This window comes from Geotrypetes seraphini, chromosome 1, assembly GCF_902459505.1.
Source record: "Geotrypetes seraphini chromosome 1, aGeoSer1.1, whole genome shotgun sequence".
NCBI lineage: Eukaryota > Metazoa > Chordata > Amphibia > Gymnophiona > Dermophiidae > Geotrypetes > Geotrypetes seraphini.
Window position 1 is genome coordinate 407,579,417 of NC_047084.1, and position 14,974 is coordinate 407,594,390.

Genomic DNA, 14,974 nt, shown 5'->3' on the forward strand with positions numbered 1-14,974 from the left:
AGCTCCTGCAGGAAAGCTCCCCCCCTCTATAACATGGTCATAATAGTCTCGAAAAGGAGGTCCAAGCTGAGAGGACAGCAGCTTGTAAAATTCAGCTGTAAAGTCGTTAGGGCACAATAATTGTGTTGAATCTGAATTGCCTTCTGTAATTCTCTAAGGGTAAAGGGCGCATTAAAGATCTCCACTTCTGATTCAGTTAACCTTGGGAGACCCGAATCCTCCAAATAATCCCCTAGAAGAGTATCCACTCCCCGGTCCCTGCGCTCATAAAATTCTCGAAAATACTTCAAGAATATATGGGCTATCTGGTCCGTTTTATGTTGCAGATTTCCCACTTCAGCTTTGAGACCAAATATAAACCGCTGTTCTCTCGCCCGTTTTGTCAAGTAAGCCAATAATTTTCCTGAACGATTACCATAACGATGATATTTAAATTTCTGGTAAAACAGCATCTTTGTCGTACGCTCATGTATATGGGAATTAAGAGCCATTTCTATAGACAATAAAGTTTCTTTTGATGCTGGAGTCGGGCAAACAATATAATCGCGCTTTGCAGCTGCCAAATCACATTCCAAATGAAGAATGCCCCTAGATAACCTTCTATTGTGAGTGATGACATAAGCAATACAATCCCCCCGTAATACTACTTTAGCTGTATTCCAAAATAATTCTGGTTCATGAAGATGCTGACCATTAAATTCCAAAAAAATTTCCCACTTCTCCTGTAAAAAGGAGCGAAAATGTGCATCTGAAAACAAATAGCTAGGGAAACGCCAGCGAGCGGGACGTCGGATACCAAAGCCACATTGATATCTACCCAGATCAGTGCGTGATCCGAAATAACCGAGGGTCAAATGGTGGCCTCGTCAATATTAAGAAAAGACTGTCTAGTAGTTAAAATGTAATCGATGTGAGAAAGTGTGCCATGAGCACAGGATCTATATGTATAATCTCGCTCCTTGACATGAAGCAAACGCCAAGGATCAACCAAATCCAAGGTTGTACATAAATACTGGATGCCACGCAGACCCGACCCCCCAAAAGAACTCCTGGGTTGAACTGATCACAAGTCTGATCAAGTACCTGATTAAAATCACCCGCCACATACACTGGTTCAGCTACGCGCTCCAACAGCATAGCAATAATATGTTCAAAGAAGGAATGATCATACACATTAGGGGTGTAAACATTGAGCAAGTAAAATGAATATGTACCCACTGTAATATGAAGTAATAGAAACCTGCCCTGCGGATCGGACTCCACAAGGCGGGTCTTACATGGCAAAGATTTGTGAATTAGGATAGCTACCCCAGCCTTTTTCTGGGGAGAGGAGGCCGCATACACTGCCCCCACCCAAGATCTTATCAATTTGGCATGTTCAAGATCTGTCAAATGCGTTTCTTGTAAACAAGCTATATCTACCTTATGGCGTTGTAACTGAGTCAGAATTTTTGTTCGTTTAATAGGGGATGTAATGCCAGAGACATTCCAGGACATAAGACGTAGTGTGGTCGCTAGGGACATGGGAATCTGATAAAAATGACAATACATTGCCACACCATTCTAGTAACAGAACTATCCCAGGCTTCCAGCCATATCTAGGACAGAAAAAAAAGAAATAATGAGGTCCAGAGTTAAAATAAATTCCAAAGGTGGCATGACTTCCCCCCCATCATCAATCACAGCACTCAAGGAGCTGTCTCGATCATTATTCCCCTCCTCAGGAAGAAAGGAAAAAAAAAAAGAAATCCACCTATCTACTCCCCCACCCTTCCAGAACCACCCCCCCATCTCAATCCAGTCCCTCCCCCTGTGCTAAACACAGCAACAGAACCTCACCCAAGTGGTCCCGCTGGTGTGTAAGGGCTCAATAGGATGCCTTCCCGAGCCCCGAGTCAACAAAATTATTGACACAGAGTAAAGAATCAGAAATACATAGGTAACCCACACAGTATTACAATAAACCTTATAAAGTATAGAAAGTGCAAACAGGAACCAGAACAACAGATATTGTGAAAATACAACTCTCCCCGCCATAGTCCTGAAAGGGTCTCAAGCAAAATCCAAGTAAGGCTGCCCCGTTACAATCAGCATAGAAGCGTACCAAGGAAGGATAGAAAAATGTGCAATCGACAGTCACCTCAGCCCATGGGACTCTGCGGGTGCAGCAAGTAGGTGTTGAGATAATTGACAGCTTCCACAAAGGAATCAAAGGAGTGCCACTGGCCATGATGGTGAAATCGCAAGGTAGCTGGATAAATGAACATGAATCGTACCTTTTTCTTCGTCAGAGTGGTACATAAGAGGTAGAATAATTTCCGCTTTTCCGTTAATGCAGCAGAGTAGTCCTGGAAAATCCGAATCTCTGCATCCCCAAATTTTAATGTATCACGTTATTGTTTATACCGACGCAGAATTTCCACTTTATGATGGTAGTTAAGCACTTTGGCGATGATCATCCGTGGTCGTGCGTCCCCAGTTCGCTCCCATCTTATATGATGGGTGCACTCAAGACGGAGGGGGCCCACATCTCCTCGTATGGGAAAAGTATCTCATAACCAGATCTCCAGCATATCCAACAGAGCAGGGCCCACCACCGTTTCAGGGAACCCTATAAATCGGAGGTTAGATCTATTTTCCAGGTCCTCCAGGCATTCTACCTGCTGGCGAGTAAGATCCTTCAAGGCCTGTAAATCGGTAGTCTGGGCCCCCTGAGCGTCTTCTATCCCTGACACCCTGGTCTCCAGTTCATTAGTGCGGCGGACTGGGTCCGTTATAGTAGATTCCAGCCGCAATAGCTGTTTGGAGAGGCGATCAAGGCCTGGCTGTAGTGCCAGCGCTATAGCCTGTGTAATATCCCTCAGGGCCTCCGAGGAAAGATGACTCACCACTGCTGAAGAGCCGGCCGCCATCTTGTCCTCCGCGATCCTTTTTCATTGCGCAGGAGGCCATCGGCAGCGTTGGCGACGCTAGGAATTTGTCCATGCACCAACCCTCTTGAAAAGTATTGCGGTCAGGGGCTCTATGCACTCGGAGCTGGCGGAAAAAGCGCCGATTTCTGACTCGGGGCTCGGGAGCTCAGGCAAGAAACATCTGCCCGACTTATTGCATCACGTGACCCCCTAATTGTCTTATTTTTTATTTTAACCTTTTTTTTTTTTTAATGTTTAAATGATTTTTATTATTCCAGCAGTAAGAAGCAAATACAAACAGTAGAACCATTCAGGAAATAACATTTTCAACAATATAATCAGTTCCCCTCCCATCTCCCCCTCCCCTCCCCTCCCCTCCCCAAGAATCCATGGCCAGTCCAACAGCTGAGAGTGGGAATAAAATCTTAAAGATTCAAAAGTCTACCGCGAGCACGCGGTGTGAGGTCCTGCCAGAAGTGCTTCTACACCTGACAAAATTTGCAACCCAGGCCAAGAGTCAAGTCTCCCATCATGCGTCTCTCCAGTGTTGCGTGCACTATCATTAGGGATCTCCATTGTGCATATGACGGGGGATCACGGGAGAGCCAGTTGGTGAGGATGACTTTTTTTCCCATCAAAAGGGCTCTGGAGATAAATGCTGACATTCCCTGGGTTTGGGCGAGGCTATATTATAAAATCCAAATAACGCCCTCGGTTGCGGAAGCCATCGCCTTCCCCAAAGCGATGTGGTATAAAGGCCACGTTCTGGTGGAATGTAAAGTCTAAGAACAATTTTCAATTGCATTTCCCAGTGAGTAATATTGGGTGACACCTTCTGAATGTTCTTCAGGACCCGTTGTAACTGTTGAGCAGTCAACTGGCAATGCTTTAACCTAATTTTTAACTAAATGTAAATCGCATTGGATTTGGATTTTGAGATCAAATCATATATTTTAAATAAACTTGAAACTTGATTCGAGTTTAAATAATTTAACAGCAAATATTGATCAACGTGTTTCCAAATTTCAAGCATGGTCAATGCAGCTAAAACAAAATTACTATGGATAGGTCTGAAATCAAATCATCTTCCTTGTTCTGTTATTTTGAAGTCAGGTATATTTTTGTCAGTTGAATTCCCTTCTAAGATTTTAAGAATTATTTTGGACTCCTCACTTTCATTTCAGGATCAGTTACATCATCTAGTGAAGAAATGTTTTTTTAGCCTACATATGTTGAGAAGAGTTAGAGCTTTATTTCATCTGCAACATTTCTCAATACTAGTACAGTCAATTTTACTAGCGCAATTAGACTATTATAATTCGGTTTATTTAAGCCTGAGCAAGAACAGTTTGCAGCGGCTTCAACTTAAACAAAATACTGCCGCTAAATTGATCTTTGGGAAGAGAAAGTTTGATCACGTTTCTCCACTACTGAGACAACTTCATTGACTTCCAGTTTATTACACAATACGGTTTAAATATGCGTGTATAGTGTTCAAACTTTTATATGGCATATTTCTATCTTTGGTTCCATTATCTCTGAATATTAATTGACTGACTCAAGAAACATACATAGGTATAAACTTTCTTTTCCATCTTTTTTTTTTTTTTTCCATTATATTTTTATTTTCAAATTTCATAAAAAGTGTACAGAATAATAAAATACATTTGATATATGCATGGTATCACTTTTATATCTATCACAATGTATGTCTGAATTTGATTTTCCCCTTCACCCTCCCCCCACCCCTTCACCACTTTAATATAATATTTTCAAATTTTATAAAAGTATATAACATATTAGAATACAATTGATAATTGTTCAATAACATATTTATATCTAATACAATATATTCTGGATAAATTTTATTCATTTTCCCTCCCCCCACCCTTCTATTATCCCTTAATCATTTGTTACATTTTGTATCATATATTATAATATATTATATATAAATTGTTTTCCTTACCCTCCCTATATGTGTGTCATAAGAAAATCTCTAAAAGAAGAAAGGAAGAAAAAGTATTCTATTATTTAATCATTACAGTATTTTGTCAATGGCCCCCATATTTTTATAAATTTATTATATGTCCCCTTTTGTATTGATATTGTTCTTTCCATTTTAAAAACAAGGGGAGGGTCATTAGGGTGGGCAGACTAGATGGGCTGTGGCCCTTATCTGCCGTCTATTTCTATGTTTCTATGTTTCTATTGTATTCCACCAAAATGTGTAGTTTAGGTTGTTGTAATTTTTCCAATTGTTAGTTATATGTTGAATGGCAACCCCTGTCATAATTAATAAAAGTTTATTATTTTCTGGTGAAATTTGACTTTTTTTTCTCATCATTGTTCCAAATAAAATTGTATCATATGATATTGCAATATGATTTTCCATTAATTTATTAATTTGTGGCCAAATTGAATTCCAAAATATTTTAATATAAGGACAGTAATATAATAAATGATCTAATGTCCCTGGTTCTAGATTACAGTGCCAGCATCTATTAGACTTAGAACTGTCTAGTTTTTGTAAACGAGTAGGGGTCCAAAAAGCTCTATGTAATAAAAAGAACCATGTTTGTCTCATAGATGCTGACACTGTACATCCCATTCTCCAAGACCAAATCAGTGGCCATTGAGATGCATTAATTTGATGTCCAATCTCAATGCTCCAAATGTCTCTTAGACCATTTTTTGGTTTTTTATTCAAATATCCAGATATTAATTTATACCACAATGCGGCTTGATGTCCCAGGAAGTCTGCTTTAAAGCATAAGAACTTTAAACTATATTGATTGTTTAATGATTTCCATTCAGGGAACCCAACCTGAATGGCCTGCTTCAATTGCAACCATTTAAAACTTTGTGTTTTATTAAGACCAAATCTATGTTGCAATTGTGAAAAATCCAGCAGTTTACCTTCTGAAATGATATCATCTAGAGATCTAATTCCTGCAATAATCCAGTTCTTCCAAAGGATTTGGGCTCCGCCTACTTTGATCTTGGAGTTTATCCATATGGATTGATTAGTTGATTTATATATTGGGATGGGTGTTAATTTATCAATAAATCTCAATGTTTTCCAAGTATCCATTATTATTTTATTTTCTCTGTATCTTTTAGGTATATTAATACTTGGTAAATGAACTAAATTTAGGGGAAACATAAGGCGCCATTCCAAATATAACCAATCTGGTGCATTATCTATAAGTTCTGGGATTCTTTTCCATCTTTTAAGGGTGTTAAATCTATTGGAAAATAGAATCAGACTTTTTCATTCAGATTAACTGAAATTTGGAATGGTATTCCTTTCTCTATTAGAACAATACAATCTTTTCAACTATTTCACAAATCTATGAAAACATTACTATTCCAACAATATTTGGACCTCCAATTTAGGTTATCAAAACAGTCCCTCTTCATCAATATTCTTCTTTTAGCTTGGTGTATGTTTTAATCTGAGTTTTATTTATTTTTTCTTAATTTCACATCTTTTGTTAACCAAGTCGAACTCTTTTAAGGTGATGACCCGGTATACAAATCTAAGGGCTCCTTTTACAAAACCGCGTTAGGGCTTAAACGCGTGAAATAGCACGTGCTAAATTGCTGTGTGCACTAGACCTTAATGCCAACGCCAGGATGTTCCTGGTATCAGCTAAATTTTGAACCAGGACTTTAAAGATAAGTCTCGATTAAATTATTTATTCAAGCTTAAAAGCTGGATTCCTATATAGTATAAGCCAATAAAAATAATACAGCTACTTAGTGGTGTACGAGCCGATGAGGAAGCACCAGCGGCAAAAAGCCCCATAATTTGATATCGTGTATATCTGGGGTGCCACTTCTGATGGCTCTGTGAGATTTGTTTAGAAGTCAGTGGAAGTATTTTACTGCAAAGCTTTGTGAATAATTTTTTCAGTATACAAAAAAGATAGAAATATGCCATATAAAAGTTTGAACACTATACACGCATATTTAAACCGTATTGTGTAATAAACTGGAAGCCATTTGGCTCAACAAAGCGACCCTATCCATTATGTACTATCCCAAACCCACTATCTCCCTCTCTTCTCAATTATGTAACTTTTCCCTCCCTTCCCCCCCACCCTCACCTTCACCTTCAAGTTTGTCCAGTTATTGTCATCTATGTTCACTTCTTTTATTTAAATGTCTATCATTGTATATTTTTGTTTCTCCTATTTTTTAAATTTTATTGTTAACCGGCCAGACATTTGTTTGATGGTCGGTATATTAAAAACTAATAAACTTGGAAACTTGGAAACAAATGGAATGATTTGCACATATTTTGTGAAATTTGCTATGATAGCAAATCTTAAAATCTTCTCAGCTGGTTTAAGCTATTGCCCTGGATCAGTAGCGTGGAATGTTGCTACTCTTTAGGTTTTGGCCAAGTACTGGTGACCTGGATTGACCACCGTGAGAACGGGCTACTGGGCTTGATGGACCATTGGTTGACCCAGTAAGGCTATTCTTATGTTCTAAAATCCAAGATGGTTGCCGCCAGCAAATTCGCACCAAAACCAGCATAAACAAACAAAATCTGAAAATAAAAAAATAACGATTTGGGATCTGGGGAGGTGGGGGACCTGAACCCTACCCTCAGAAACTGTGAAAAATGATTTAAAAAATGTTTAACAAGCCCCGAAGTTCCCATAGGAAATAATGGAGGTTTTACTCTCAATCTAAGCAGTGCCAGCCTGTCAGCACTTTCACAGTAGCTAAATGGAGGAAAATGATTTTTTCTGCCTCAGAAATTGCTTCAAATGATCAGACCAGACTTCGAACTAGTGCTGCTCAATTCAGGAAAAAAATTTCAATTCAATTCGATTCAGCCTATTGAATCGATTCGATTTTCCTGCCCAATTGGGTGTTTATTTTTAATATCCTGGTGGGTTTATTTTATAGTCATTATACAATAAGAATCAATACTCCACTCATATGAAATTATCTATATTCTGTCACTCATTCTTATACTCGTCTTAAACCAGTTGATTAGTCATGTGTTGAGCTTTTTATAAGCATTTTTTTAAGCACACTGTTTGTGCAGGAAAAGGCCTCAGAGTTAAGGAGTACTATGCTTATACTCTCATCGACATTCACTGTCAGCGTAGATGTAATCTGAATGTATACTCCATACTATAATCACTGGCCAAAAACCTGCTTAGTGCATTTTTACTATTAGTCTTTAACTTATAACTCTTTTACTATTTTTAACCTATTTTATCTTTTTTTCTTAATTGTAGCTTGTGATTAATATATTCCACACTGGAGCTCTGAATACAGACCACTTCACAGTTTGAAAAAACTAACAGAGGTTTACTTATCTTTAGTGTTTGTAGTTGCTCAGTTTTCAAATTTTCAATAATTTTTTGAGGGTTTATTTTATAGCCTCTTCACCCCCTTTGCCCTCTCCTACCCACACTGGCACTGTGGTGTAAACAAAATAAACAAATAAAAAATACTTTTCCTCTCTCTGTTAAATCCTAGCTCACGTTCGCGGTCTAATACCAGCTCTGGCAGGATACACATTTCAAATCTGACACATTGTAATCACAAAATAGAAAATAAAATTATCTTTTCTACCTTTTGTTGTCTAGTCATTATTCAAATCATGTTGGTCTCAGGCTCTGCGGCAAACGTCTTATAATAACTCGCTTGCCAGGGTCTCTTGCCCATTTGTCGTTTTCTTCTTTCTCCATGCTAACCATCTATCTTCCATCTCTGTCCTCTCCTTCCCTTTCCCTTCCCTTCCCCAGAGGTCTGGCATCTTTCTTTTTTCGTATCCATCCCTGCAGCTGCAGCGATGAACCCCACCATCCCCAGATCCACCATCTCCCCTTTCATCCAACATCTCTCTCTCCTTCTCCACCACCCCAGGGTCTAGCAACTCTCCCTTTCTCTTCCCAACTGCCCTCCTATCCAATATCTCTATTCCCCCACCATCCCTTGTGTCCAACTGCACTCTCTTTCTGTTCCTTCCCTCCCTAAATCCCATTGTCCACCATCTCTCTCCCTCTCCTGTTTTTAGATCCATTATTTCTTCCATCTTCCCCATCTCCCCTCTCCATGATCTCTCCCAAGTTTATCTCCCTCCTCCATGATCTCCCCAAAGTTCATCTCCACCCCCTCCACCAAGCTCATCTCTCCCATCCATCTTCTCCCCATCTCTTCCTCTCCAGTCCACCAACTCCCTAATGCAAAGTTTGGCTGAGGGCGCCCTGGTCCCTGCTAATGAATAAAGAATTGAGGTTCAGCTACTCCCCGGAGCCTTCATCGCCTCTGAGTGTGGCTCCACCTGAGCCCACCCTTTCCCATCCCCAGCCCTGCCCTCTTCCCGCACAAGGCAGCATGAGGGACAGGGGAGCCCACGTCGCCATTGGAGGATTGGAGGAGAACCGAACCAAGCCTGAGCCCGCTGTCACTTACCCCCCACTGCTTTTCTCAGCACCGGCGCTCCTCTCGTGAGACCACAACCACTTCCACCAGCGGCATGGGACTAGAGCGGCAGGATGGATGGGAAGCAGAGAGCCAGCCAACCAATCACCTCCGACTGGAGGTATATCTATAAAATCGTGCAACTTTTCACTTCTTGGTAAATGTATAAATATACTCCAAAAAATGTGGGCCTTCCCCTTTCAGGTGCATTCTGGGAAACACCAGGGAGGGGCATAATGCCCTGATAGGCATCTGAGCCAAAGGTCCCTCCATTAGGAGGGACCTTAGGTACCTGGGCCAATTGGAGTCTTAGGTCTCCCTTCCAAGTGCATCCTGGGATCCACTAGGAGAGGCCTATGACTCTGATTGGACAGATACCGAAGGCCCCTCATAGGGCACGTCCTCTGCATTTATCACAAAAACTGGACACTTAGGGGCTAATTCTATAAATGGGCCAATCAGAGTCTTTGGCCACTCCCAGTGCATCCAAGGCCTGACTCCGATTGGCCCAGGTGCCTAAGGCCATTCAAGGGGGCTTTAGGCATCTGAGTCAATTGGGGCCTTAAGCCACTCCCCGATGCATACCGGAATACACTGGGAAGGAGAAGGCCTGCCATTTTGGAGTGTATTTATACATTTACTAGAAGTGAAAAGTTGCATGATTTTATGCATATACCTTTTACATATCAAGTTGTGCACCATACTGCTACCAAAAATTTCATCTAGTTTCTAAGTTAAAGCAGAGTAAGGAGTTAAGAAGGATACCACTCAGTACTTACCATTTGGATGAAATGGAATAGTGTTGAAAGTAACACATGGAGGGACATTGTTGTATTTATCCGTGTACTTTAATGAAAGCTGAAAAATTGCTCCTGTTATATAAAAACAAACACTGCATTATTCAAAACACTATACGAAGTACTAATGAAAGGACTGTAAAGTTGAGGGGTTTTGAAATCACAAAGCATTGCAAAATCACTCATTATTTGTATGGAGACAGTCTGAACTTCACTGATCAGAGATTGTCTCTGTTTTTTATTCAGACTCAAATGTAGCAGAGGTAGTGTCAGGGAAATTCTATAAAGTATGTGCTAAAAGTTATACACTGATTATGTGCATGATTCATTAAATTAATGATATATTCACTGCCGAAGTGGACTTGGATACAATAATATTTATAAGTTTTTTCTTTGATTATAACAGCCATCTTTCTTTTATGTTTATCTAACATTGTCATAAAGTTTAATTAAAAAAATTATGAAAGGAGAACCAAAATAATCAGGCATTACATCCACTTTATGTTTTGAATGGAAACTCTCAGCATACAGATCTGCTGGCAGTGTATTCCTAATAGGAGGAGCTAAAAAAACAGAAGGCTTCTTGACAAGATGTCTTCACTTGTCACCTAGAAGGTAATGAGAGCGACCAAAAAATTTGCAGGAAGGGATCTTAGTAGTCAACTGAGAAAGCGAGAAAGAAGAACATTGGTAGAAAATATCTTGTGTCAATATCAAGATTTTAAAATTAATTCAACTACTAACTAATAGCCAATATGGCTCTACCAGTGCAATCAAGTGATTAGGACATATTCCCAATAAATGAAAAATCTTAACATTGTTACTTTTAAACTTTCTTGAAAATTGCTCATTGTTATTGCTGCAGTTCTCTAGAAACACTCATGCTATCAAATATCACATGACCCTGCTGCATATCAGCAAATGCGATATTCTTGATAACATTTCTAACATTATAGGGAACTGTCCAGCTAGCACAAAAAATGTTCAGCATATTTTAAAATAGAAGTCAAATTCTGCATATTTGTTTTCAGTTTTACTGTATTTTTCACTCCATAAGACGCACTTTTTCCACCACCAACCACAACCCTCCCCCCCCCCCCCATTACCTTATTAGCTCCTCCGGCAGTCCTCACAGTGGCGCAAAAGGCAGACTCGCGAGCTTTTTGTGCGCCTGCCTTGTCCCACATCACTGCGTGAATGGAACCCCCAGCATCGGTGCTCCCCCAGAGGAAAGACGGCAGCAACTCATACAAGTTGCCTGATAGAATGCCTGACAGGTTCGTGTCTTCAGAGGCGGGATCAAGTCACAGGAGGATCAATGGGCAAGCGCTACATTGCTGACCAGCGGAAAGAACAGGAAGGGGGAGGCAGGCCTATAATGGAATTGTCAGTCAGAATTCCACAACCAATAGTGGCGAAGGTTGTGGTGGGACGGAATAGTTGCAAGCCAATGGGTGCGTGTGCTGGAAGCTGTGGTGGGTCATCGCAGATAACTGCTGCTGTTTGGGACAGTGTTATGTGACTGGACAGCCACTGTGAAGCTGCTGCAGCTTCGGGAGTGAGCCAGAGGGAAGGGCAGGACTGCAGGAGGAGCTAAAGTAATGGGGGGAGTTTGAGGGAAGGCACGGGGGGCCCTGCCTGCCTGCTTACTTGCCTCGGGGTGGGGGGCCCTGCCTGCCTGCCTTCCGCTAGGCCTGCCTGCCACCACACCTGCCTATCTGCCATTAGGCCACAAGTCTGCCTGTCTGCTACTAGGCCTGCCTACCTGCCTGCCCTGTCCCTGCCCGCCCTGTGCCCTGTCCTGGCCTACCACTAGACCACCAGAGGGGGGACAAGCCAGGGTACACAGTCTGGCAGAGAGGGGGGACAGGGTGCAGAGCCTGGCGAGGAGTGTGGGGTTGGGTGCAGAGCCTGGAAGGGAGAATTTGGTTCAGAATGGTTTTTTTTCTTGTTTTCCTCCTCTAAATCTAGGGTACATCTTATGGAGCGAAAAATACGGTATATTTTATGGTGTGTACTGATCGATGGAACAAGTGTTGGGAAGTCCTAAAGATAGCTTTAAAATCATATTAACTATACCCTTCTAGTGATCTAAATTTTTGAGGTAGAAAGATAAACAAGTGGAGAAACCATAAAGAAAATGGCTCCAATCCCTCTGTGTGTCTCTGACCTAGAGAGAAAATGGAATAGGATGATTCATCACAGCCATTTCATCGCGGGATGTTTCAGTGTGGCTGCAATGAAATGGTTGTGATGAATCATCCCAACAGTATGGCAGACTGCACTAATCAACTCACACCCCGAAGCCCCAGAATAAAGCACTATAATTGGATTTACTATCCATGATCCTGCAGCAATAGCAACCCAACAACAACAATTTTCTTTCCGTTAGCCTCTCTAGACCTGTACAGTTTTTTACTGATTTGTAATATCTCACTATGGCCAGCAAGTGGAAACTGAGACCAAAACCTTGGTTGTAGTATATTAGCTGAGGCTCTCCCTCCCAACTCAGTCTGTCAAATAGCCAAGCAGAACTAAGAGAAAACTAACAGGTAACAGTAATAACACTCCGAACTTGAGTATAAAACAAAAACATATAGTAACACTGTTGGAAAATGCATAGAACTAAAACCCAGAAGTGAAAAAGTCCCCATAGCTCACCAGGTATGCATGCTGAGCCACAGCCGCTGTTCTTGTATCTCCCCGGCCCTAGAAAAATAGTAGAACCCGCAGAAAAGCAAAATCTTCACGCCAACAAAAAACGCAATTACTGCAAGAAGACAGATAGGGTGGGGAACTTTTCCGGTCTAGAGAGGCTAACAGAAAGAAAATTAGCAGGTAATAACCTAATTTCTCCTTCTGTATCGCCCTATAGACCGGTACCCATCAAGGATGGGACACCTGAAGAGCCGACACCAGAACCCACTCACCGAACACCATGTCCCAACGCACCTGAACATCTTATCGATCTTTTATTGGTTTTTTTATTTGGTGAAATAGGAGAGCACAAATTGGCTTTTGGAAGCTTACGCAAAGTTGGAATAGAGGGGGATTGGCATTGCCAGACCTTCGCTTATATAATGTAGCTGCTCTCATGAGATGGATACATGAGCTATACACCGCTGAGTATCGCTTTGCCCCCGTTGGATTGTTAGACTCTTGGATGGCCCCTTATACGACCTTGGCCTTTAAGGCTTTTCTGCAATGGAGGTGCCCTTGCTTGGGATTACACTCAGTATGGATCACTCCTTTGCGGAAGGCGCTGATCTGGTGGCAGCATCGAGTTGGGGCGAGGCAGGGCAGGGTAATTGGGTGTTCCAGTTGATAAGCAATAATCCCGACTTTCCACCGGGGATGAGGGACACCAAGGGCATTGGGGAATGATTTGGCACCCGTCTCTGTTTAGGACATGTTTCCGCTGTGGGTCAACCTCCATTTACTTTTCCCTCGTATGACACCCTATGAAACACCTTGGGCTTTGCCGTGCATGCCCTTTTTTTGCTTACCTACAGTTGCGACACTATTACATGGACAAAGTTCAACACCACCCAGAGGGTAGTCACATTTTGAAAGTGGACCAGATTTTCATGTCTCTTCCCTCTGCTCTAAATTCTGTGTCCTACTAGTACGGAATGGTGCGTGAGGAGCGAGAGGACTCTCAGCTGTTAACTTTAGCATCTAAATGGTCCCAGAAGGTGATAGGCCCTGGGGTGCTGAAAACCTGTTTTCTAACATAGTACGGGGAGCCCGTAATGCTCAATTGCAGGGTGCTGAAAACCTGTTTCTCTAACATAGTAAGGGGGGCCCGTAATGCTCAATTGCAGGAACTACAATTTTAATTGTTACATCGCACCTATTTCACTAGGATGCAGGGGGCTCAGGGCTGGGCTATGGGACTCTGCTGAATGTGTGAAGTGTAAATGTATGACTGGATCTCTGTTGCATATGATCATTGAATGTCCGGTCCTGGGTATTTACTAGAATGGGGTTCTGGATATTCTCACAGCAATTCTGGGGGTATCTGTTCAATGGTCATATTTTATTCTAGTGTTATGCCATGATGTGGAGATACTGGATCAGGGGTTGACTACTGACCATTGGCGTTTTATCTGTGTTGTTCTCCTTGTGTCGAGAGCTCAGACTGGACTGGCACCGGAGAAGTTGGTGTCGACACGGGAAGTACCGTATTTTCACTCATATAACGCGTGCGTTATACACGATTTTTACAAACCGTGCATAACTTTGCGCGTTATACGCGTGAGCACGTTTTACAATGTTTTTTTTACATAGTTCCCCCCCCCCCGACGTCCGATTCACCCCGCAGGACCGCTCGCACTCCCCCCCCCGATGTCCGATTCACCCCGAAGGACCGCTCGCACCCCCACAGCCTCCCCACTCCCCCCCCCCCCCCCATCATGGAGAAGCTCCTACCGTTCTCCTGCTGCTACCTCTGCCGGCGGTCCCGGCCCTTCTGTGAGCCCTGCTCTGAAATGCTTCCTCTTCCGGCGGTCCCGGCCCTTCTGTGAGCCCTGCTCTGAAATTCTTCCTCTTCCGGCGGTCCCGGCCCTTCTGTGAGCCCTGCGTCTGCGCTGCTTCCTCTTCCGGCGGTCCCGCTATTTCTCTGACGCTGGTACCTTTGGTGCGGCTCTACACTCTGCGAATGAGGAGGCCGATGATGAGGCACTCACTGATATGGGAGCGGAGCGCTTTCTGAGCTTTTTCAAGGTCAGCAGGACTTGGCTCACTGCTAGTTTGATCTGAGGCCAGAAAGGGTGGGGAAAAGCTTCTTAGCTGGCTTACCCACAGAAGGCT

General features: G+C 42.3%; 1 protein-coding gene across 5 annotated transcripts in view; it reads right to left on the minus strand.

Annotated features, from left to right (window-relative positions):
* The window catches only part of UBE2U (ubiquitin conjugating enzyme E2 U), a 355,232-nt gene that overhangs the window by 254,823 nt on the left and 85,435 nt on the right, over positions 1–14,974 (minus strand). For all 5 annotated transcript variants that reach the window (XM_033918277.1, XM_033918287.1, XM_033918269.1 and 2 more), the window contains one exon: positions 10,145–10,237. In XM_033918277.1, the coding sequence (XP_033774168.1) occupies positions 10,145–10,237 (93 nt within the window). The remainder of the gene's footprint in view (positions 1–10,144; positions 10,238–14,974) is intronic.